This window comes from Lathamus discolor, chromosome Z (assembly GCF_037157495.1).
Source record: "Lathamus discolor isolate bLatDis1 chromosome Z, bLatDis1.hap1, whole genome shotgun sequence".
Classification (NCBI taxonomy): Eukaryota; Metazoa; Chordata; class Aves; order Psittaciformes; family Psittacidae; genus Lathamus; species Lathamus discolor.
Genome location: NC_088909.1, coordinates 48,727,766 through 48,749,779, shown reverse-complemented (window position 1 = coordinate 48,749,779; position 22,014 = coordinate 48,727,766). Strand labels below are relative to the sequence as shown.

The window sequence follows — 22,014 nt, the reverse complement described above, 5'->3', positions numbered from 1 at the left end:
AAATCAGCCCTGTTCTGAGGAAGGGGTTGGATCAGGCCCCTTCCAACCTATGTAGTCTTTCTTTTAGACAAAAACTGAATAACAGGAATGTAAAACTAGTTCCTGGTAGTCTTGGCAAATCCTGACCTTTGTTAGGAATTATTCTGAGTAAAAAAAAATTGGTTTATTGCCTTTTTCACAGTAAAGGTCAAATAAAGCACAGCAGCTTGAATGCTTTTTAGAGCTCCCTAACATGTTATACTTTCCAGCTGTGTCTCTTGGTTTTGTGGATGCATTCTGACAAACTGAATTAGCATTTGAAAATTTACATTATTTCTTAATACTATGGATATGTTTTGTTTTTAAAGGAGCAATTAGCACCTGAAAAATAACCCCATTGTTGAGCATAGTAGTTCTTTTCAGAATCGTATTTACCATAGACTTTCTCTTCAAAACTGCCTCAAATCTTTTTCATAACTGAGCTCTATATAGAGATGGTAAGTTTTCTATAATCCAGAATTTTTTTAAGGAAAAGTTTGAATTTGGCTTTACCAGTTAGAAATCCATAATCTCATTTCATACGTTCAATTATTCCATGCTACAAGAGTAAATTAAATGCAGAACTACTTCCTAAACTTGAGTATTTTACAAGAACACTTTATGGACTTAAAGTTGTCATTTTGGGTTTCAGATGTAGAAAATCAGAAATCTACTAATACTTGACTATTACAAGTTATTTTTCTCCACTGATTGTCCTAATTTCCCAAGCAGTTAAAGTTTTAACAGAAATTATTATTTCTGAGTACTTTGGTAGAGAGAAATAAAAAACATTCTCAGCTGTTCCTTTAACTCGTTTTGCCTAACATGCCACAGGTTTTGAGAAATAGATGCCTTGATAATGAGGACGTGCATGTAAAATTTATCCATACGTGGATAAATTTTAGAAAGATGTGCAGTTCTGCTGTCATCTTATGCACATTTCTCATTAGATCTTCTGAATTAATTTGTAGCTTTTGCTTGCTGATGACCACCTAGAAAACATACTGTCTTTACAGATTATTAATCGTAACATTGTTTAAAGTAACAGAGCATCCAAGTGGAACATGAATTTAGCATTTGGCCAAGTTTGCTTAGGCAATTGTAAAGAAAATCCAAACCCTTGGCACTCTTGCATTTATCTGCTTGCTGTACCTACCAGTTGGGTAGGTTTGATCCAGAGTATAAACCAAAATAACAACAAAATCTGAACTTGCATTAGTAATGCTGTGGACTAGAAGCTTTCTGATTTGGGCTTCCAGCATACTATATATCTGCTACTCAGGTTCACTGTCAAATCAGAAACGACAGTAAAAATCTTCATATTTAGACTTTGTCTCCAGGAATGGCTTAATCTCAGAAGATGGATTTAAAAAATTTAAAAATTTTAATATAAATTTTAATATTTTTTTTATTATTTTTTAAAGCCTTCCAGCTTGTGTAGGACCTACAACAGCCATTCTGAACTGCTCCTTTTTAATGCAGAATTCCCTGTGATATCATTAGTAATGGAAACTTTGACATCAATGTTAAAATAACTGCCTTAAATTCTAACTCAGAATTAAAGACTGCAACAGTGGGCTTATTTTCTAATGGTACTTTGGAGTACTGCATACTTCATTAACTTGTGTGGCCTTTCTATTCTACATTGAAGTCTTTGTCTTCTCACCATTACTGTCATATTCTTAGTTAAATCAGCCATTAACCCAGAAGTTTGACTTGAAGTATTTGCACTGTGAAAGACAGAGGGGTTTTTTTTGGCTCAGTAGAAGAAACCTTAGATGATCAGAGCAGGAAATGTTGACAAAGTTTGTGTATGCCACCAAGTATTTTCATTATGCTTAATCTAATTTTGAAGAAGTGTCCATCCACAACTTACTGAAATGCCTCAAATCAGAGTCTTAAAATGGTTTGCGTTGGAAGGGACTTTAAAGATCATCTAGTTCCAAGCCCCCTGCCATGGTCAGGGGCACCTGATATATAATGTCTTCAGAAAAATCTGAAAGCTTAATATATACTCTCTTTGAGCTTTTCAGTGGATTGCACTAGTCATTAAATGTGCATAAGTAGAACAAAGATTTTACAGTCTTGTGCACATACAGTATTCAAACTCCAGCATAACTGCAGTTGCTGATGTTGAGTCCTAATTCATTAAATTCATCACCTTTGCCACACAAGCTATTGCCCATGAGTAAGCAGAACATAGTGTTAAAAATTTCAGGATTAGTAACCTTACAAAATGCAAATTCTTTTTAGATTTGAAGTCAAGATGTCCAGTAGTGTACATTTTCACCACGCTGTTGTTTCCGTTGGCTTTCGTAGCTTCCCTAAGAATTAGATATCTTTTCAGGGCTTTACATTTGCTAAAATGATTTGAGATGTGATAAAAATCAGTATTTCTTTGCCATGTCTCTATCATTCCACTCTGTTCTGGGCTTCAGCAGTGCTGATCGTTGTTGATGCCTGCAGTCAAGGGCGATGCTTTCTGTAAATTTACATCGCTTAATGAAGAACTGCATTTTTCAGTGGGTGTTGCGGTGTTGAAGCTTAATTCTTGTATAGAGCCTTCAGTAAAACAGAGTAACTGACTTGATTTTTAAGTTATGGGGAAATTGTAAGAGATCTGCCTTTTAGGTCTTCTTGGGAAGGTGGAAGGGAGGTGAGATGGGCAACAGGCTTTTTGAATGTCACTGCATGTGTTAGATCTTGGTAGAAACAGAAGCATTTTCCATGTCTGAAAAATTCCAATATTCACAGAAAATAAGGTAAATTTTCCATTTGTACCAAAGATAAATGTTTTGAATGCAAAAAGCATGTAAAAGTTTTAACTAGAAATATGAGAAATTTGAAAGTGAATATAATAGGTAATCTGAAATCCCAAATGACAAAGTCAGATTTTTTAATTATTTTTTTATTTATTCAAAGATCTTTAGAATGAAAAAAATAGCATTAGTAGTACTGAATTTCAAACCATTTAGAAGGTTGTACTTTCATTTGCCCTAAATATTGATTTTATTTTTTTTCCCCAATAACTAGCCTCCAGTGTTCTTAAAAATGCCAAGAATAATCCAACAGAATGGAAAAAAGTACTGTTCTAAAATAATTTGCTTTTTCAATTTTGTTTAGAACAACCTGCAAGCATATACTTGCTTATTTCTCCACCATGCAACACTTGCTCCTTCTTTCATGCTAAGTGAATTTCTCCCTTTTTTTCTTTTTTTTTTTTTTAAGCAATTGCTAAAATTTCATAGTGATGCATGTGCATGCTCTTTCTTAGCTGATGAGCTTTAGATAATGAAATGAAAATGCATTTTACTGCAGCTATTATATTTGCAACTTTTAGTGCAGGTAAGTGGATTTCAATAATATCCTTAACAGTGTGTGTGGGAAAATCAGAATAGTAGTGCAAAAAAGACTTTTAAAATACCCAAATTTCAAGATGAAAGATATGATGCTGCTGTCTTCAGGTTTTATTAGCTTCTATATATAAATGATTTTATAGCTTACCTCTCCTATGAAGGAAGGCTGAGACAGTTGGGTTTGCTTAGCCTGCAGAAGAAAAGGCTCAGTGCAACCTTCCAGTACCTAAAGGGGCCAACAAGAAATCTGGAGAGGCACTTTTTACAAGAGTAGGTAGTGACAGGACAAGGGGGAATGGCTTTAAACTGAAATAAGCAAGGTTTAGATTAGACTTTGGGAAGAAATTCTTTACTGTAAGGGTGGTGAGGCACTGGAACAGGTTGCCCAGAAAAGCTATCCCTGGCATGTTCCATGGTCAGGTTGGACAGGCCTTTGAGCAATCTGGACTAGTGGAACATGTTCCTGCCTGTGGCATTGGGGTGGGAAATCACTGGAAAAACATGGGTTTTTTTCTGGTTTAAAAATAACCAGAAATTATGAAAAATTCCATCAGCCACTGTGAATAAAGAGTTTTCCCGTTTTTAAAAAAGATCATGTCTGTGAGGTAAAAAAAGCCAAACCAACAAAGTATTTTTTAAAAATCAACTTAAAATTTATCTCCCTCAGGGTTCACAGTCAGTTCAGTTAGTGTTACGAGCATGCAAGTCTTACGTGTGGAATATAACTACTCTAAATGAGCAATTTTTCTCTTGTCCAGAGTGTTAGGCCTTCTGTTTTCAAGTGATTGAAATACCCAAAAGAGTTTTGATGGGAGTAGTCTTTCAAATGTGTATCAAGAGTCAAAAGTCTCCTGTAGATAAGACACATAAACAAACCAACAGAAAAAGAGTATAGGAAATATTTCTTTGTTAGTAGTTCACTTGTGGCACATAGGCCCAACATAGATGTTGACTCTTTTTGTGCCATCCCCAGCAGTGTTAACTGGACAAAGTCATTTCACAAGTTTCAGTAGAAGTTGTTGCTGTGGGTCCTTAGAAGTAGAATGGAATAAGGAAAGCTAAAATAATAAAGAATCAATTTGCATTTGTGATGTTCCTATTAGTTCATCCTTGCAACCAGTCTGACCCAACATGTTAATGCTCAGTGATAGTCAGGTCTTCTAGCCTGCACATTTGCTTTCTTGAAGCTTGTCTACTACTGCTGTTACATCAGCCAAAGACTCAAATCGTAATGCAACCTATATTCCGCTTTACTTCAGAGCTTTTTAGATGAGGTCTTTTCTGACTAGCTTCCTAGTCTCATTATTGCTCTATGCAAAACAAAAGCCTGTTTAATTAAACAAGAAACAGCCAATTTTTTTTTCCTATACTCTTCTTCCCCACACCTAATTTAAAAAAAAAAAAAAAAATTTTGCCACACCTAATTAAAAAGTGGGGTGGAACTTATGTGTGCTCAGTGATTCCTTTGGGTGATGTCATTGGTTTTCAAACCTTACCTGGAAAAGGGAGATTTTGAGATGCTTAAGAAAAAAATAAATGTTCAGTAATTGGTTACATAATTGTGGAAAGTTATGAGAACTTCAAAAGGCAGTTCAAAAAATTGGCTCCCTTTTTATCTTAATGTTTTAGCTTTCTTTGATTTACCTAAGTCTTGGACCCATTCAGTTGTTTCACAATAGCAACTTATCTCCGTGCATTGCATGTACATACTTGAAAATAAAAAACAGATTTCACAAGTAGGAAGTGGATTCAAGTCCATTTTGTCTGTGATGGAAGATGAATAAAGTCCATCATATTGGATCAAATCTCCAAATACGATTCTCTTTCTCCTTCATCACTTTAGAAGTGTTCTGGAGAGCCAGAACTGCTCAGGGACAGTGACTATCAATATCATTCCTCCTCTACCTAACAGGCTGTATTGGAATACAATTCCCCTACCAAGAGCCAGAATAATTTCGGATTGTCAGATAGCTATGTGAGCCTGTTTTTAAGTAGGCCATTACTTTTCCTTATTTGTGAAGTTGATACTTCTCAATTAACAAGAACATAAGGGATTTGAAATAGAGCTTGCTTGTTCATTCATGTGTGAAATAACTGCATTAAGATACTTCTGATAGATTGGATAAGCTGTTTCCTTGATTACTGTAACCATCAAGAATGTAATTCATCTGAATCTCTTAGACACTTCTGACTAAAGTCAATGTTGGAGGAACTGAGGGGACCTCTCCTAGGAGGGGAACTCTAGGACTCCTAGGAGCTAGAGTATCATTAGAAATAATCAGTCCTTCCCTGTTAAGGTGTGCATTGGATTTTATTAGTTAAAATAGAATCATACAATGCCAGGTTGTAAAAGACCTCAAGGATCATCTGGTCCAACCTTTCTAGGCAAAGCGTGACCTAGGCTACGTGGCCTATCCCCCTGCCTTGCTGAATCTTAAAAGTGTCCAATGTTGGTAAATCCACCACCTCCAAGAGGAGATTATTACGGTGGCTGATTGTTCGCAGTGTGAAAAATTTTCCTCTTGTGTCCACTTGGAATCTCTCTAAAATTACTTGTACCCATTGCCCCATATCTTTTTCATGTGACTCCTTTTAAAAGGGCAATCTCCATCTTCTCTATAGCTATCCTTTAAATACTGGAACATGGTGATAAGGTGTCTCCTGAGCTGCCTTTTCTCCAGGCTGAACAAACCCAGGTCTCTCAGGCTTTCCTTGTGCAGCTTCCCAGCCCTTGGATCATCTTCCTGGTCCTTCTCTAGACACATCTTTTTTGTATAGCAGGGACCAAAACTGGACACAGCATTTCAGATGTGGCCTGACAAGTGCTGAGTGGAGTGGGGCAATTACGTCTTTATCTCTGCTGGTGATGCCCTTGTGGATGTAACCCAGCATCCTGTTGGCCTTCATTATTGATGTTGATGCAACCCAGCATCCTGTTGGCCTTAACTGTTGATATTGATGTAACCCAGCATCCTGTTGGCTTTCTTTGCTGCACACTGTTCACCCATAATGAGCTGGTTGTCAAGTAGGACCCCCAGGTCCCTTTCCACAGAGCTGCTCCCCAGCCAGGCAGATCCCAGTCTGCTGCAATCCTAGACTGTGTTTTCCCAGGACTTAAACTTACCCTTGTCCTTGTTGAACTTCATAAGGTTCTTGTTAGCCTACTCTTCCAGCCTATCCAGGTCATCCTTCAGAGTAGCTCTCCTCTCTGAAGTGTCCAGTTCCCCATGCAGTTAAGTATCATCACCAAACTTCATCAGGGTACATTCAATCCCATCTTCCAGATCATCTGTGAAGACACTGAACAACATTAGGCCCAGCATTGATCCCTGGGGGACCCCATCAGTAACAAGTCACCACCTGGAAAGGAAGCTGTTCACCACTACCCTCTGGGTGTAGCCAGTCAGCCACTTCACCCCCCACTGCCCAGTCCATTCATTGAGACCATAATGCATGAGCTTCTCTAGGAGGAAGGTGTGAGAAACTGAAAGACCTGGAGAAATCCAGGTAGACATGTCCACTGCCCACCCAGCATTAGCTGAGCAAATTTACTTTGTTGCAGAAGGTGATCAGGTTTATCAAGAACGGTTTACCCCTAGTGAATTGGTGCTGGCTTTTCCCGATCACATGCTTGATTTGACTTGTGATAGCCCCATATGGAGGGTTTATGAAGGATTCGCTCCATAATCTTCCTAGGAATCTTCTGTATTTGCTGGAGAAATATATTCTCAGACATACAGATTTATCAAAATTGTATTATTTAGAAAAAAGTACACATTTTTGTGGAAGGACACGTGGAGTTAAAACTTGGATTAGGACTGACAGTCTTAGATATCTGCAGTATAAATTATGCAAGACAAAATTCATACCTGGTCTTAAAAATTGAGCATAATTGGTATTCAATAGTGCTTATTAAAGTAATTTAGTTTTGCAGTACTGTTGCTCAAACAACAATATTTGTCATCCTTGTTACGAAGAAAGCTTCTCCATACAGTTATGGGTGTATTCTACTGTACTATTTGTGGGGGGGGGATTTTCCCCTTCTAGAGTTCTAGTTATGCATTAGTTTTGCAAATTTGGGGATTAACATTATCTATGCTTATTTACTACACAAATGTTAAGATAAAATTCTGAAAAATGTAATAAGGAATATTTTTATTTTCCATTATAAACCACTTTATTAAAAACAGTAGGGAGGTGGAACAGACAGTTTAAAGCAACATACTGTCTTTTCTTCCTCTGTAGATGATGGAGAGAAACAGCAAAAACGTTACAGACTGTCATCAAAAACATCTCCAAAAGAGAGTTCTCAGTTGCCTGCATTGCCATTGGTAGACCAAGAATCTTCATTTTACAAAGAAAGATATATTCCTCCTGAGCTTAGCATCTGGGATTATTTCATCGCGAAGGTAATTTTTTTTTGCTTTTATGATAGTTAATTTCCTTCTATCGCTTGTGGAATGATGATTTTGTCTCTTCTTAGTCTTTATTCTAGGTATCAATTTACATGTGTGATAAGGGGCCTGTTTTTATTACTCATCTTTAGATTTTTCTAACTCACTATAGGTATTTTTGAAACAGCTGTTTTAAAAACTGCTGTTACAAAATTAATTTGTTTTCAGATAATTGAACAAAATGCTGCTTTTTACAGTTGCAGAATATAAATGTATAGTTAATTATGGATCAGATATTTAAATGAACAGGGAAATGTGAGTAGCTTTTTATAGTCTATTTCAAATAGGTGAAATGAATATGTGTACTTACTAGAAATCAAATTATGTTGCCATTTGTCAAGTCTGCTGTGGCAGATTTTCCTTTGTAGAAAGCTACATAATTGCGTGGAGTTGTATGGTACATTTCTGTATTAAATATTAACCCTATGGAGCTGTTGGAGCAAGTCCAGAGGAGGTCCACAAGGATGATCAGGGGGCTGGAGTACCACCCGTATGAAGACAGGCTGAGAAAGCTGGGGCAGTTTGGCCTGGAGGAGGCTATGTGGAGACCTCATAGCAGCCTTCCAGTATCTGAAGGGGGGACTTACAAGGATGCTGGGGAGGGACTCTTCATTAGGAACTGTAGTGATAGGACAAGGGGTAATGAGTTCAAACTTAAACAGAGGAAGTTCAGGTTAGGTATAAGGAAGAAGTTCTTTACTATGAGGGTGGTGAGGCACTGGAACAGGCCAAAGAAGTAGTAAATGCTCCATTCCTGACGGTGTTCTAGGCCAGGTTTGACAGAGCCTTGGATGACATGGTCTGGTGTGAGGCATCGCTGCCCATGGCAGGGGGGTTGAAACTAGATGATCTTAAGGTCCTTTCCAATGTTAACTGTTCTATGATTCTGTATCAGCAAAATAAATACCTAACCAGTAATTTAGGAGCAAGGAAATTACGGATACTTAACTCAATGAGGTCCTGCTGTGGGCTTGTAAATGTTGAACACTATAGGCAGGGAATAGGATTTTCTTGTTGTTTAGTCCTCTGATTATTAGAAGAACTACAGCATATACACTGGGGGTTTTGGCTTCTCTGACAAATAACAAGCTTGTGTGTTCTGTTTGTTATTTGATATATCTGATGTGAATCTAAAGCAAAATGTAAATTGGAAAGCTGCTAATAATTTCATTGCCAGCGTTCAAGTTTTGAGTGATGTAAAAGAGCTGTTAAAGTAGGCAGTGCTCATGGACAGTTAGCCTCTCATGAGTTACAAACTCCAAACTGTAAGATATTATGTCTGCTTTTTTTTTTAAAAGGCATTAGATATTATAATGGTGTATTTTTAAAAAGATTAGGTATTATAAGGGTGTATTTTTTAAAAGATAATTTAAAACTAAATATTGGTAAAAGATACTCAAGGGATATTGCTTAAATTTTTAGCCTTTTCTTCCATCACAAAGTAGAGTGGAATATGATTCAGAAGAAAGTCAGGAAAGTGGTGAAGATGATGAAGATATTGATGATGTGTTTGCATCAAATTCACATAATCAAGAGCATTCTAATTCAAATTCATACAGGTAAGTAACTGTTTAGAATGCAAGATGTTCTGTAATGGCTAGACTGGCATTTCTGGCCTTTTACTTTTGAGATAATAAACCAGTTACTTTGTTTTTCATGGCAGTGCATTATCCAGACTCAGTAGTTAATATTTCACAATAATGATAATTTTATTAATACTTGGTATAGTGCCTTCTGAATTCAGAGTAATTACAGTATTCTGAAACATGGTTTGTAGTTTTTAGCAGTTTATAATGAGGGTTTAAAGCTCTAAATTTAAATCCTAACTGTGAATAAATGAGAAATTTATTTTCCTATTAGTAAATGACTTACTAGTGCTTTCTTGTTAGTTGGTCACTGATGAGATTGGCAATGGTTCAGCTGGTACTTCACAATTTGAAGACTTTCTACCCTTTGGCTGGACATGATCTTTCAGGTAATAAGCAGCAGAGTTGTCTTTTTATACTTAACCACACTTAAAATCAATAATGTGTTGAATAATATGTATGTCATAGCTTTATTTTTAGCTCAAAAGTTCTTAATCTTTTTATGATCTTGAAATAATATGTATCACATAAGTATGTCTGTGAAATAAAATGATGGGTGGACAAGATGGCTGTGTGAGAAGAAATACTCAGTAGTTAGTAGAAGTCTGCATATGTAGGGTTTTTTTTGTGTGTTAGTTGTACAAGAATGTTTGCAGTGTTTATTTCTTGGTGAAAAACTTGTATTTTTTTGTGATTCAAGTTACATTATTCCTTTTTTCATAGAATTGTGGAATAATTTGTGTTGACCTTTAAAGAGAGGTCCAACCCATCTCTTATGGGTAGGGGACATCTTTCACTAAATCATGTTGCTCAAAACACCATCTAACCTGGCCTTAAACACTTTCAGGTATGGGGCATTTGCAAGTTCTCTGGCAACTTGCTCCGGTTTCTCACCATCCTCATCGCAAAAAAAGTCTTCCTTCTGTCTAATCTAAATCTACTTTCTTCTAGTTTGAAACCATTATTCTTTCTGCTATCAGTACAGGCCTTGGTAAAGTCTTTCTCCATTGTTCTTGTAAGTCCCCTTTAGGTATTGAAATAAGGTCTCCCTGGAGACCTTCTTCTCAAAGCTGAACAACTCGACTGCTGTCAGCCTTTCTTCATATAATGGGTGTTCTAACCTTCTGACCTGCTCTGATAGGTCAACAACTATCTTGTACTGGGGACCCCAGAGCTAGATGCAATACTTCAGGAAAGCTCTCATGAGAATGAGTTAGAGGGGGTGAATCACCTCCCTCACCCTGCTGGGTGCCTATCTTTTTATGCAGCCCAGGATGCAATTTGCTTTGTAGTCTGCAAACGCAAGCTTGCTTTCTCAGGTACAATTTTTCATCCACTGGTATCCCTAAGTCTTTCTCAACAGGGCTGCTCTCAATACCTTCACCCCTACCTGCAGCCTGTATTGATACTAGGGATTGTCCTGATCCAGGTGCACTTGTTCTTGTGAATGAGTTTCAGGAGGTTCCCAAGGTTCCCACTCCTCAAGCCTGTCAAGGTCCCTCTGAGTGGCATCCCTTCACTCTAGTAAGTCAACTGCATCACTCATCCTGATGTTATCTGCAAACTTGCTGCACTCACTACCATTGCCTATATGATTACCAAAGATATTGAAGAGTATGGATCCTGATATGCACGCATGAGGGATGCCACTTGTTGCTGATCTACATTTGACATAGAAACATTAATTCAAACTCTTTGATGCGGTCATTCAGCCAGTTCCCTTACCCATCAAATAGTCCACCCATCAAATCCATATTGCTCCAATTTAGAGGTAAGGATGTTGTGTGGGACCATGTCGAAGGCCTTACAGAAGTCAGAAGTGAAGGACATCAGTTGCTCTTCCCTTGACCACCAGTGCAGGCAGTCCATCATAGAATGTTACCAAGTTAGTCAGACACAGTTTGCCCTTTGTGAAGCCATACTGGTTTTCTTCTGTCAGCTGCCTGTCATCTGCATGCATTGACATAGCGTCCAGGAGGATCTGTTCCATGATATTTAATATGTCAGCACTGGAGAAGTCTGCTCCCCTCTTTAGCACAGAGCAGTTCATTATTTTCTTTTAACTTGCAAATACCAAGTTGAGCTTTAAATAAAGCTTATTTTTGGAGATATTTGAAGTACACTTCAGCCTTCAACTCTGGAATTATCTTTGTCAAGGTTATAATGAAGAAGGAAGGTTTTTATTATTCTTGTTTTTCTAGAGCTTCCAGTTAGCTCCCCGATATGCCATGCAGTGTTGAAAACACTACAGCGCTGGGAACAAGTTCTTCTCCGACGTCTTGAGCTATATGGGGGTCCACCTCAACATTATATTTCGGGTCATGCTTCTGAAGATATCCTAGCTGCTGGTCCTGCATTGCTTCGCCACAAAACTTTACTTGAGCCTACAAACACTCCATTCAGGTGTGCCTAATTTCTATAAACAGTGACTACAGTATCTTTTATATACTGCTAATGCATGTGATAAACCGTAACTTTGATAACAATATAATTCCAGTTTTTGGAATTGTGGGTACACATCAGAACTCATTTATCACTGGTCCAAAGCAAGATCAGGAAAAGAAAATTACAGGTTACAAATTTTTTAAAGTTCTTTTATTGAAGCTGAATGTACTGGATTTGATATCTCTGTGGAAGAACTATGGTTCATAATAAAATAATAGCAAATTTGCAAATTTGCCCTGAGAGATAATTAAGGATGAGTGAAAATGAATTAAATAATTGGCCTGTCTCTGGAAGGAATAGAAGTACATACTTAACAGTATCTTTTCATAAAATCAGAAAAGAGATATTTACTCTTTATAACATTTGCATAGCTGTGACTTCACCTGGTTGCATGTTCAGCCAGAAAAGTGTGCTCAGTTTCTTAAATTGTCAATTTTAAATAGATATATCTTTATTTTTTTCTAATAATGCCATCACCTGTGGTTGCAGAATCAACAGAAAATTTGTCTTTCTGTTGTAAAATACTACACAGTTGTCACCATTTTAGTAACTTGAGTTGATTAAAAAGGAACAGTTTAACACGTATCTGCTGGCTGGCATTGCTTTTAAATTGTGATTTAAAGTGATTCAGGGTTTGATATTTTTTGGCCTACCATAAGCAGTTATATTTGTATTTACAATTATGCTTGAATATACAGTTTCTACAGATAAGCGTAAATATTTGAAGTATGATCTGATTCTACAATCCTTCCAATTTTGTTCTGAAGAATCATAATTGTTTCAGAGATGCTATGTGTTGATGTGTTCCTAGCAGGAAGAGTTAGTCATTCATTTTCCATGTGACTGAAGTACTCATTAGCAATAAACAAAAATGATCCATATTGTAAAGAATTAGGTGGGCTAACAAATTATCTTTAGGCTGACCTTATTCTGTAATCTCTTGAAGAGATTTTTCTCACTTGTCTCAAGATAGGAGGTAAAAATGCTACCTGTTCTTTTCTATCTTTCTTTTGCATTTCATCTCACACATAGGTTTGCCAGGAAGATGGTACCAGAATGCTTCTGAATAGGTCCTGTACAGAGTTTAGAGACCTGTAGTTTTGCTTCAGCATTTCTTCTGACCATAGCTTGATTAGACTAGAAGATATTGCAGTCTTGTGATGGTGATGTAAATATTTATTTTAACTTGGCTCTTTAGATCTAACAGTCATGTTGCACTATCAGTGAAGAGGCTCTGGCAGTATCTGGTTAAACAGGAAGAAATCCAGGAAACCTTTATCAGAAATATTTTTACAAAGAAGCGATGCCTTAATGAGGTTAGTATCTTATATAAGATGCATAAAATATTGCAGGTCAATCTATAAGGTTTTACTTAAGTTATTTGTCTGATCTGTTTACTTTCTAGAGCACAATTAGATATCCACTTGGCTGTGACTCTAAATTGGCAGTATTCCATATTGAAAATCTTTGTCCATTGTTTCACTGAAAACAAAAATAATCTGTCTTCAACAGTAGACTGATAGCTAGCACCACTTAGCTACAGTCATAATCTTCATTAAAATCAGTATAAAAGCTGCCTCAAAAGAGTGACAAACTTTAAAATACCACTGATTAAAACCACTAATCTAATCAAAGTTCTAGAAATAGAACATCCTGGCTTTATTCATTGGTTTCTGTCACATTATGATTCAATTTTAGTAAGAAAAATGGTCATAGAAAAGTTAATATTTCTGTCCCTGATAACTTGTTCCACTGTCTAGCTGGATTCTGGGTTCCAGATTCAGTTAAATCTTTTAGAGCTGTGGTTCTGTAATGGAGTTTTGTGGTGTTTTGTTTTTCCCCCTTTCTTTAGTTGCTCCGTTTCTCTTTTCTCCTAATAATTTGAATGAATCAGTTGTATTACAGAAAAATATGGAGTAGTAAAAATATAGGAGAAACAAGATCTCAGCAAATTAAAAATGCAGGAGAAAAAAAAGCTGTGGCAGCATGTGTGAGCTAACAGTGTGAGCTAATCTTTGTCCTGTCACAACCAGAATATTAGCTTTATTTATGGCTAATTGTGTTCATTGCACACTGCAGTTAAAAGGAAAATTTTTCTTTTTTTTCTTGTCCTTTAAAAATGCACCATTTCTGGTCATGTCCTGTGTTAATGCAGCCATGTTGCTAGGCTGTATGGAAAGATATTTTGGAGTATTTTAGATGTGCTTCATATGTTTTCAAATAGGATCATTGGCAGTCTTACATAGCATAGTTGTGTTGGCTATATTTTGTATCCTCTTGTCACTGATAAAATGTCAGTGGAGATCACTTATTTTTCAGTAAATTATACTTTTGAGATGGATAAGGTGCCGTTCCAATACAGAATAGGTAAATCAGTGTCTTCTGTACTGAATATAGCATTTAGAATCTAATTACTGCTACTATATAAGGGTGTATGGGAATGCAGACATACTGTTGTGTTTCAGTTGTTCTGTGTTGGTGTAAACAAACAGGAATTAAAGCCTTCCTTGATACTTTGCATGTTATGTCTTATCTATATTTTCTGTTATGTGGTTGTTCTTTCCTTGGGGAAGTCATTAGAGGAGCACAATGAAACCATGAAAAATTCTGTGGTGGAGGAGCCCATCGTCAATAAGGTACACAGTAGTAATGCTCAAGTTAGTTAGACCTTACATCATGAAATATTTCCTTTTTGAAATGGTGCTGATCTGATCTCCCTTAAAATATCTTTGCTGACATAGAAAAAGACAAAAATACAGTTTTGCAAGAGATTCCATTAAACTATTGTTGTTTTAGAGCCTATCTGAAGCTAAATGTATCTTCGAAGGCTAGATTAACCAACCAGGGAAGAACAATATCTATTATCAAGCTCCACAGCTATACCAGTTGAAGAGCTGAGACTGAGATTTGCCTATGTGACAAAAATTTAGTAGTACTGTGGGAATGTAGTACATACGGGACCTTTCACCAGTATGAGCTGGCTAGCATAGTTGCCTGTAAATAGAGGTAGTTAACTGAAGTCAGAGCAGTTTGTTAGTATGATAGTAGTTTGCTACTGAAAACTTTTGCTGAGCCTTAGTTTTAAGATAGTTGAAAGTGAACTGTATAACAACTTTATAGTGACTTTCTTGAAAGATTGGTATGAAAGATGAAAAAGGTACAATATTATGCCTAGAACTGCAGACACTTTATTCTTCAGTATTCTTTTACAAAACTGGTAAGAAGATACAAATGAAAACACTGTGGTGTTTGTGGGCTACCTTGTTGTTATTAACTATGCAATAAAACAGTACTAGCAAGAAATTGGAATCAATCTTTTTTATTATCAGCACCCCAGGTGTGCATGGAGTCCCACTGGTTTTTAGCATTCTTAAGTTGAAAAGCTTGAGAATGGAGACAGTACTGTGAGTTCTGTGGCAAATGACATTTCTGTGTTGCTGTGGCAAGCCCAGCATGGCAGTAGGAAGCTACATTATTACGCATGAAAGAGGTGTTTGCAGGTTATATTTGTCATATTTTCTTAGAATTAAAGTTGAGAAAAAAATAGATGAAATTTCATCTGATCTGGTGTTTGGTCTCTGTTCTTCCAGTTAAAAGCACTGCTGCTTAGACGTTTGCATTTAAACATGCTTTGCTTTTAAATACAGGTAGAAATAGATATGGGATACCCAGAAAGCAAGGCAAGAATAATCCATAAAGAGTCTGACATCATTACTGCTTTTGCAGTCAATAAGGTGAGTGTGAAGGAGGTAGGATAATCTAATTGTGTTGTACTTCCACCTGATAAAAAGATAGTAGTCCTACTGTGCATGAGTGAGAGGTCCTTTACCAGCCATGCTGCTACAGCTTTGACTCTTAGCACTTCCTTCTCTAAAGCACTTTGTAATTATCTTTTCATAGTTAAACAGTTCTACTACAGATTGTCTTTTTTCTTTTGTACAGTGGATTGAGAGAAGGGAGAGGTGGCCTCTACTTTTTTTTTTTTTTAAGCTTGTGTGTAGGAGTATTTTTCTTTTTCTATTGAAGACAACCAGGAATTCATCTTTTTTTTTTTTTCTCCTGCTTAACCATTTAAGCCTTAAGAAGTGGGGAAGAGGAGCTTGGTTGCAAGCATTGTAGTATAGTGACCTCTTGTAAGCAAGAAGAAATTAGAACTGTTTGAGATAGGTGTAAAATACAGATAGTATGTGATGCTATCCCAGATGTAAATAGACTTTTAGAAAGGAAGTGTCAAGATTAGACAGCTTAAATAGATTTGTAGACATAAATATTTGGGTTTTGTAAATTGATTGTGTATGTTTTTGCAAACAACTGTACCATAACAAGAGAAAATCTTTCAAAAAGCACCCTTTTGAGTATTCCTTTTGTAACTGCCTTTGTGTGTGCTACATTTTTTCCAGGCTAATCGGAACTGCATTGCAATAGCATCGAGTCATGACATACAAGAATTAGATGTTTCTGCAATTTTAGCTACACAAATCTATACCTGGGTTGATGATGATGTGGAAATAGAAAATAAAGGGTATACTTCTTCTGTTTCTAAAATCACAGCTTGACTGTGTTTAAATTGGTGTAACAAAGCATGGTATTTAACGTTTCTGTTTGGAATCTAACTTATGTTGTTTCATTTATAGGGCTGATGATTTCTTAGTTATACATGCTCGTGATGATCTGGTAAATGTTCAGGGAACCACTCCCTATACTCATAGTAATCCCGGCACACCTATCAATATGCCCTGGCTTGGTAGTACACAAACTGGCAGGGGTGCATCTGTGGTAAGTTGCTTGTCAAAGATTAGCCTTATGTACTCTGTCTACTTCTCTCCTTTTGTTTGCTCAGTGTTGCTGGTTTTATTTTACAGTTAGCATGTAAGTAGATGTTTCTTCTGTGTGTCACCAAGGTGAGATGGAATTTTTATCTGATTATTAAATTAAAACACTGCACAGAATTCAAGATACACCAACTAAGCAAGCCAGACTTTTTAGTGAAGCCATATTTGCTTTCTTTACTTAAGATACATAGTTGAAAAATAAAGAATCAGGGTTCAGGTAAGAATTTGTAGCATGGATTGTTTTCTAATGACTTGAAGCCTATGTTGTATCTAAAAAGCATACATTCATATTTCAGGATGTAAATTTGTAAAGATTAGGTAGAAATGAAAATCTAGCTCAATATTTTACACAAACATTTTAAGCATAATCTCAAGTTGCATTCTGAGTTCCAGACTATTCCAGTTTTTATTTAAAAGTAAATACCAACTTCTTATCTAATACTAAGTACCACTGTAATGCACTGTTTACTAGTAGGAGCCTGTATTGTGGAAAGGACAGTGAATGAAATCCTAAAGCAGATTTCACTGGCAGGGCAGAGGCTTTGAAAGAAATGAGTTTAACTCTGGAAACTGAGCAGCTTGAACTTGAGGAAAATGGGGTCATTGGATTTCATTAAAATAGGGATGGCAGGACTGCAAAAACAGGATCAGCTGCAAACATCATGTGTAGTTTGAACTGCACATCATGCTGATGTATGACTGTTTATCTCCAAAGCTGTTGTCAGCTCTGTCTTTGAAGTGCTGTGTAGTTTTGCCATAACCCTGCTTAGTAGCAGTATTAAATATCTCACTTCTGAAGATCATGGTTTAGATGAGACAATCAGTTTCACTGCTCAGCGTTTCTGAAATACACTAGAGTGAGGGACACCCAGTGAAGTGTGACTATGTCCGCATGAGTAAATTGATCCTTCTTTTCATAGAGATATCTCTGTGAGCGCAAGGGGAGCTCTTACTTTTAGAAATAAATTCTGTCTCTAGAGTGAAGCTTCCCCTGAGCAAAAAGCTCTTAGCTCAAATTTAATTCAGATAAAATAATTCTAGTCAGGCCATTGACATACTTGGTTACTATGCACCATAGATGCTCTCTAATAATGCAGATCTGTTGATTAGTTAGCTGGGAGATGCTTATTTTGAGCCGCTTAACTGAAATGGTTAGACAAGACACCTATACCTTACGGCATGTCTGCACATAGATATGGAGTTTTCCTGGATAACCAAATACATTAAGTCTTGTGACTAGACTGTGCTTTGTGGCATTTTAGCAGCTCACAGGAAGTCCGTACGTGGTAGAAGAATGAAATGTGAATTCATATTGTAGTTGATTTTTGAAATGATTTGGTGATCAGGAGTAGTAAATAAGGAATGAGCATTATATGAGCAATGATGGAAGTGGGTATTGTGCCAGTACCTACACCTCTCCCTTCTGTTTAGGAACTACTGATCCTTGTTGCCAGTTTTGCACCTCTGGTTTTACAGCTGGGTCTCTTCTGCAAGTATTCTTTGAATGCTTTTGCCAGTTTCTCCTCTCACTTCTATTTTTATATATTCATATATGTGTATGTATGTATGTATACATGCAGAGACATGTACAGAATTTTTGTGTGTGTTCCTTAACAAAGTAGTTACATAATCTATTAATGTAAACTATTCTTACATGACCTTTTATACGTAGCAAAACTTTACCTAAGGAAATATGGCTGTGCTTGTGTTGAATGTGCTTGTCATCAAACATCAGACCTAAATTCTGTGTGGCATGCTGCTTGACTTCGGCAGAGTAGAGAACTAGCCATAGCATGTGATGACACCTGCCCACTAGGGACAGCAGCAAAGGTACTGGATGAAGGACAAAGTAAATGAAGGAAGGTACAGGGATTCTTGGGAGGAAATACATTTACTCTTGAAGGACTCAAATCTGGAGGAAAACCAGGTTCTCCAAAATCTTTCTTATGCTACTATTTGTTACTTTGTTCCTTCAGATAACTGCTTTTGATCCTTGTTCTGATCTTTGCTTTTCCATAATTGGGAGACCATTTAATAAATACAGTCCACTGTTCTTTACCATTACTGGCTTTTCAGTCTTGCTTCACTTCCATCAGCAAGGGAAACTATTGGACTTACAATGCTCGGGCAGTAAATATTTCATTAGCTCTAAGGTTTTTCTGTTACTGTCCTTCACTTGTTTCCTCTTGCACACTTCATACAAGGTAAGTAAGGAGGCTCAGCACAAGATCATTTTGTGTGATTACACAGTTCTTACATGAGATGTTTCTAAGAGGGTACTGAAGTAAATAGTGCCTTCTGTCAGCTTTGAAACTCTGGTAATATCCAACAGTTTGTCTTCCAAGCCAATATGACTGATACCAATAATCACTAGCTTAATAATAGGTGTGTTGAATTTTAAGCTTTTTTTATTCTCCAGTTTTACTGTACATTAGGCCCGAAGCACCCAACTGTCTAACAAAGTGTTCTAGGCATCAACTATTGTTAAGGAGAGACTGAAGGCTAGCAGTATCAAATGCCAGTTATATTGGTAATTGGAAGTATTTGCATTTGATAATGATTTGATTCTAAATCAGAGACACTGCACCAGAGAGTTACGTTAGTGTAGTCTTTCAAAGGCACATTTCTATACGCTTGCATTTTTCCAAAGCATTGTTATCATGATGCATGCTTGTTTGTTGAATGAAGGAAAATTACTTCCATTGACTTCTGGGTAAAAGTTAGTAGGTAGAAAACTCAACACAGCCCTTCATTTTGGGGAAGAAATAGAATGAGCACTAATAATTGTTCTTTCACTTACGCGGAGATAAACTGTTAAGTTTAGAGAGCCAAGTAGTGCAGTTTTTTACTGATTTGTGTATAGACTAATGTTTGAAGAATATAATCCTCTGTTGTCATAAGTCTTATAATCCATATATTGTCTAAATCTTCTTCCAAAATTATAGAGTCCTAGAATGGGTTGAGTCAGAAGGGACTTTTAAAGGTCATCTAGTCCAACCCCCCTGCAATGAGCAAGGATATCTTCAAGTAGATCAGGTTACCCAGAACCATACTCAGCCAAAATATGATTGAGAGGATTGCAATTACTCCACTAATCCAAATACCAGGAAATTTTAACAAGAAAATAAATTATTTCCCTGAAAGTGTTTCTTTCTTCCTTTTTGTTTGCAAAGTTTGGAAAACATTGCTTTTCAGTTCTTTGGAACATATTTAGTAATATGAAGAAAGTAAAAATTATTTATTCATACCAGTCTTACAGTTCACACCCTGATATAATTGGAGGCCAGGGGAGAATGGCATACATAAAATACTTGATCTGTTATCTACTGCTTCAGTGACAAAATAGTGGCAAAACGCCGTATAAAATTCGAACAGTTGAAAATCAGGGTTAGACTTGATGATCTTAAAAGGTCTTTTCCAACCTAAATGATTCTGTGAAAGTTCACTGCCAGCAAGTTACTGATGCATAGAAGGTGGTATGCTGCTGTACTGAAACTGAGTGCTCTGGGAACAAGCTTTTATTTGTGCTATCATTTAAAGCTGAAACCTAGCACAAATATGAATTTATGCCCTCTTCTCTTCCAAATGTTGTGTAAATAGTACATGCATGAGCAAACTGAATCAAAAAAATTTCTAAAGAGAGGCCTCATGGTAGTCAGATGAGAAGAAATAACAGGAAACAAAAGAATGAAAACTTGACTTGATGTACATTTAATAGAAAGAATGGAAGAGACATGCAAGGAAAATACGGATAAATTTCCCTGATGAAAAACCTCTGCCAGTTCTTTCCTGTTGTGGGTTGGACTTGCTTAATTAGATGAGGTTTTTATCTTAACTCTCTCCACACCATTTATTTAACTCTTCCCAGTTATGGATTAATCAGCTAAGAATCAGCATTCTTGGTACAGTACCTTGCTCTAAGCAAAGTTTGGAATTTAGGAACAGACGTGCTACTGAAAATCCATTGGATCTGTACTAGCAAAATTAAAAATGCTTTTGAAGAATCTTTGATTTACCAGTTGGCAGGTATATTGCTTATTCTGGATGGCTATAAATAATCACTTTTCAGTCAATGACAAAGAATTAACTAGACTTGAAAACAAATATATTCCTTCCTATTTTTTACTTCTTTTAAAGTTTGTTTACCTCTTTCTTTACATGCTTCTGCCTCTCTCTTGCTTATCTTACAATATTCAGGAATATTCCAATAAATTTAATGGAATCAGAAAGGAATTGGCAAGAAAAGAGGTAAGACTGCAGTCTAAGGAGTGTTTATATTTGGATCCATAAATCTCTGAAGGAAAAAGTTAATATTTACCTAGATGTATAAAGCCTCAAAGAAATTGACTTCTATCTGCATTTCTAAACCCAATACTTGCTTTCAGTAAGAATTTTGATAGGAAACAATTCTGTGTGATCAGTAATTATTCTAGTTCAGTAAGTTCTTTTTCAGTAGTATTGTTTAATTTTCTCCTATTCCTTATATTGAACAGATGCTCAAGAAGGCTATTAATAATGTCAGAAGAATGGCTTCTCATCCAACATTACCATATTGTAAGTTCAGTTTTGCCAAGAAAAAGAGAGGTTAGCTAAAGATGATAAACTTACTGGGCCTGTTTCTTAGTATGCTATTTTGTACTAGCACAGCAATCTATTATATGTTTTAAAAGTTGATTATAAGCCTTATTTTACTGAAACGGCTTTTGCTTTCCCCCAGAGAAAGTATGAGGGATATAGAATAACCTTTAGAAAAAGTGATATTTTTATTTTTTTTTTATTTTTTAATGAACAAAGTACTTATTTCTGTTTTATTTGTTAGTTGGGTAAAAGATAGCATGAAAATAGGTAAAAAATAGTATGAAAAAGATACATTACTATGTCCCAAGTAAATAGCTTTTTATTTCAGTACCATCTAAATACTGTTCTTAAACAATGAGTAAGTACAGTTCAATAATGTTTGAATACATTAAACAACAACTTAAAACAGTTTTAAGTTTCAGTGGTACACGTTACTACATTTTGCCATATACTATGGCACATAGTATGGAACTAGTTATTTTGAGGATGTTATGGGCTGGTGTGAGATTTCTTAATATTTTGGAAGCAACCTTCCTGCTCAACTGCTACAACATCTGTGAAAAGTCATGTAAATATTTTCTGTTGCAGACCTGACAGGTGCTCAAGATGGAAGTGTAAGAATGTTTGAATGGGGTCATGCACAGCAAATCACATGTTTTCGGTCCGGTGGCAACTCAAGGGTAACTCGAATGAGATTCAATTACCAAGGAAATAAGGTAACTTATAGAAAGTGCTGTACTTGTCC

The 22,014-nt window shown here is 36.4% G+C and overlaps 1 protein-coding gene across 5 annotated transcripts in view; it reads left to right on the top strand.

Annotated features, from left to right (window-relative positions):
- Positions 1–22,014, top strand: part of DMXL1 (Dmx like 1) — a 77,875-nt gene that overhangs the window by 48,933 nt on the left and 6,928 nt on the right. For 3 of the 5 annotated variants that reach the window (XM_065661172.1, XM_065661171.1, XM_065661173.1), the window contains 11 exons: positions 7,620–7,783; positions 9,251–9,387; positions 9,718–9,803; positions 11,616–11,817; positions 13,058–13,175; positions 14,433–14,495; positions 15,507–15,593; positions 16,260–16,381; positions 16,494–16,635; positions 21,185–21,245; positions 21,858–21,985. In XM_065661172.1, coding sequence (XP_065517244.1) covers positions 7,620–7,783; positions 9,251–9,387; positions 9,718–9,803; positions 11,616–11,817; positions 13,058–13,175; positions 14,433–14,495; positions 15,507–15,593; positions 16,260–16,381; positions 16,494–16,635; positions 21,185–21,245; positions 21,858–21,985 — 1,310 coding nt within the window. Of the gene's footprint in view, positions 1–7,619; positions 7,784–9,250; positions 9,388–9,717; positions 9,804–11,615; positions 11,818–13,057; positions 13,176–14,432; positions 14,496–15,506; positions 15,594–16,259; positions 16,382–16,493; positions 16,636–18,363; positions 20,940–21,184; positions 21,246–21,857; positions 21,986–22,014 lie in introns of those variants that run through there. The other 2 variants (XM_065661175.1, XM_065661174.1) reach the window with 2 other exon arrangements.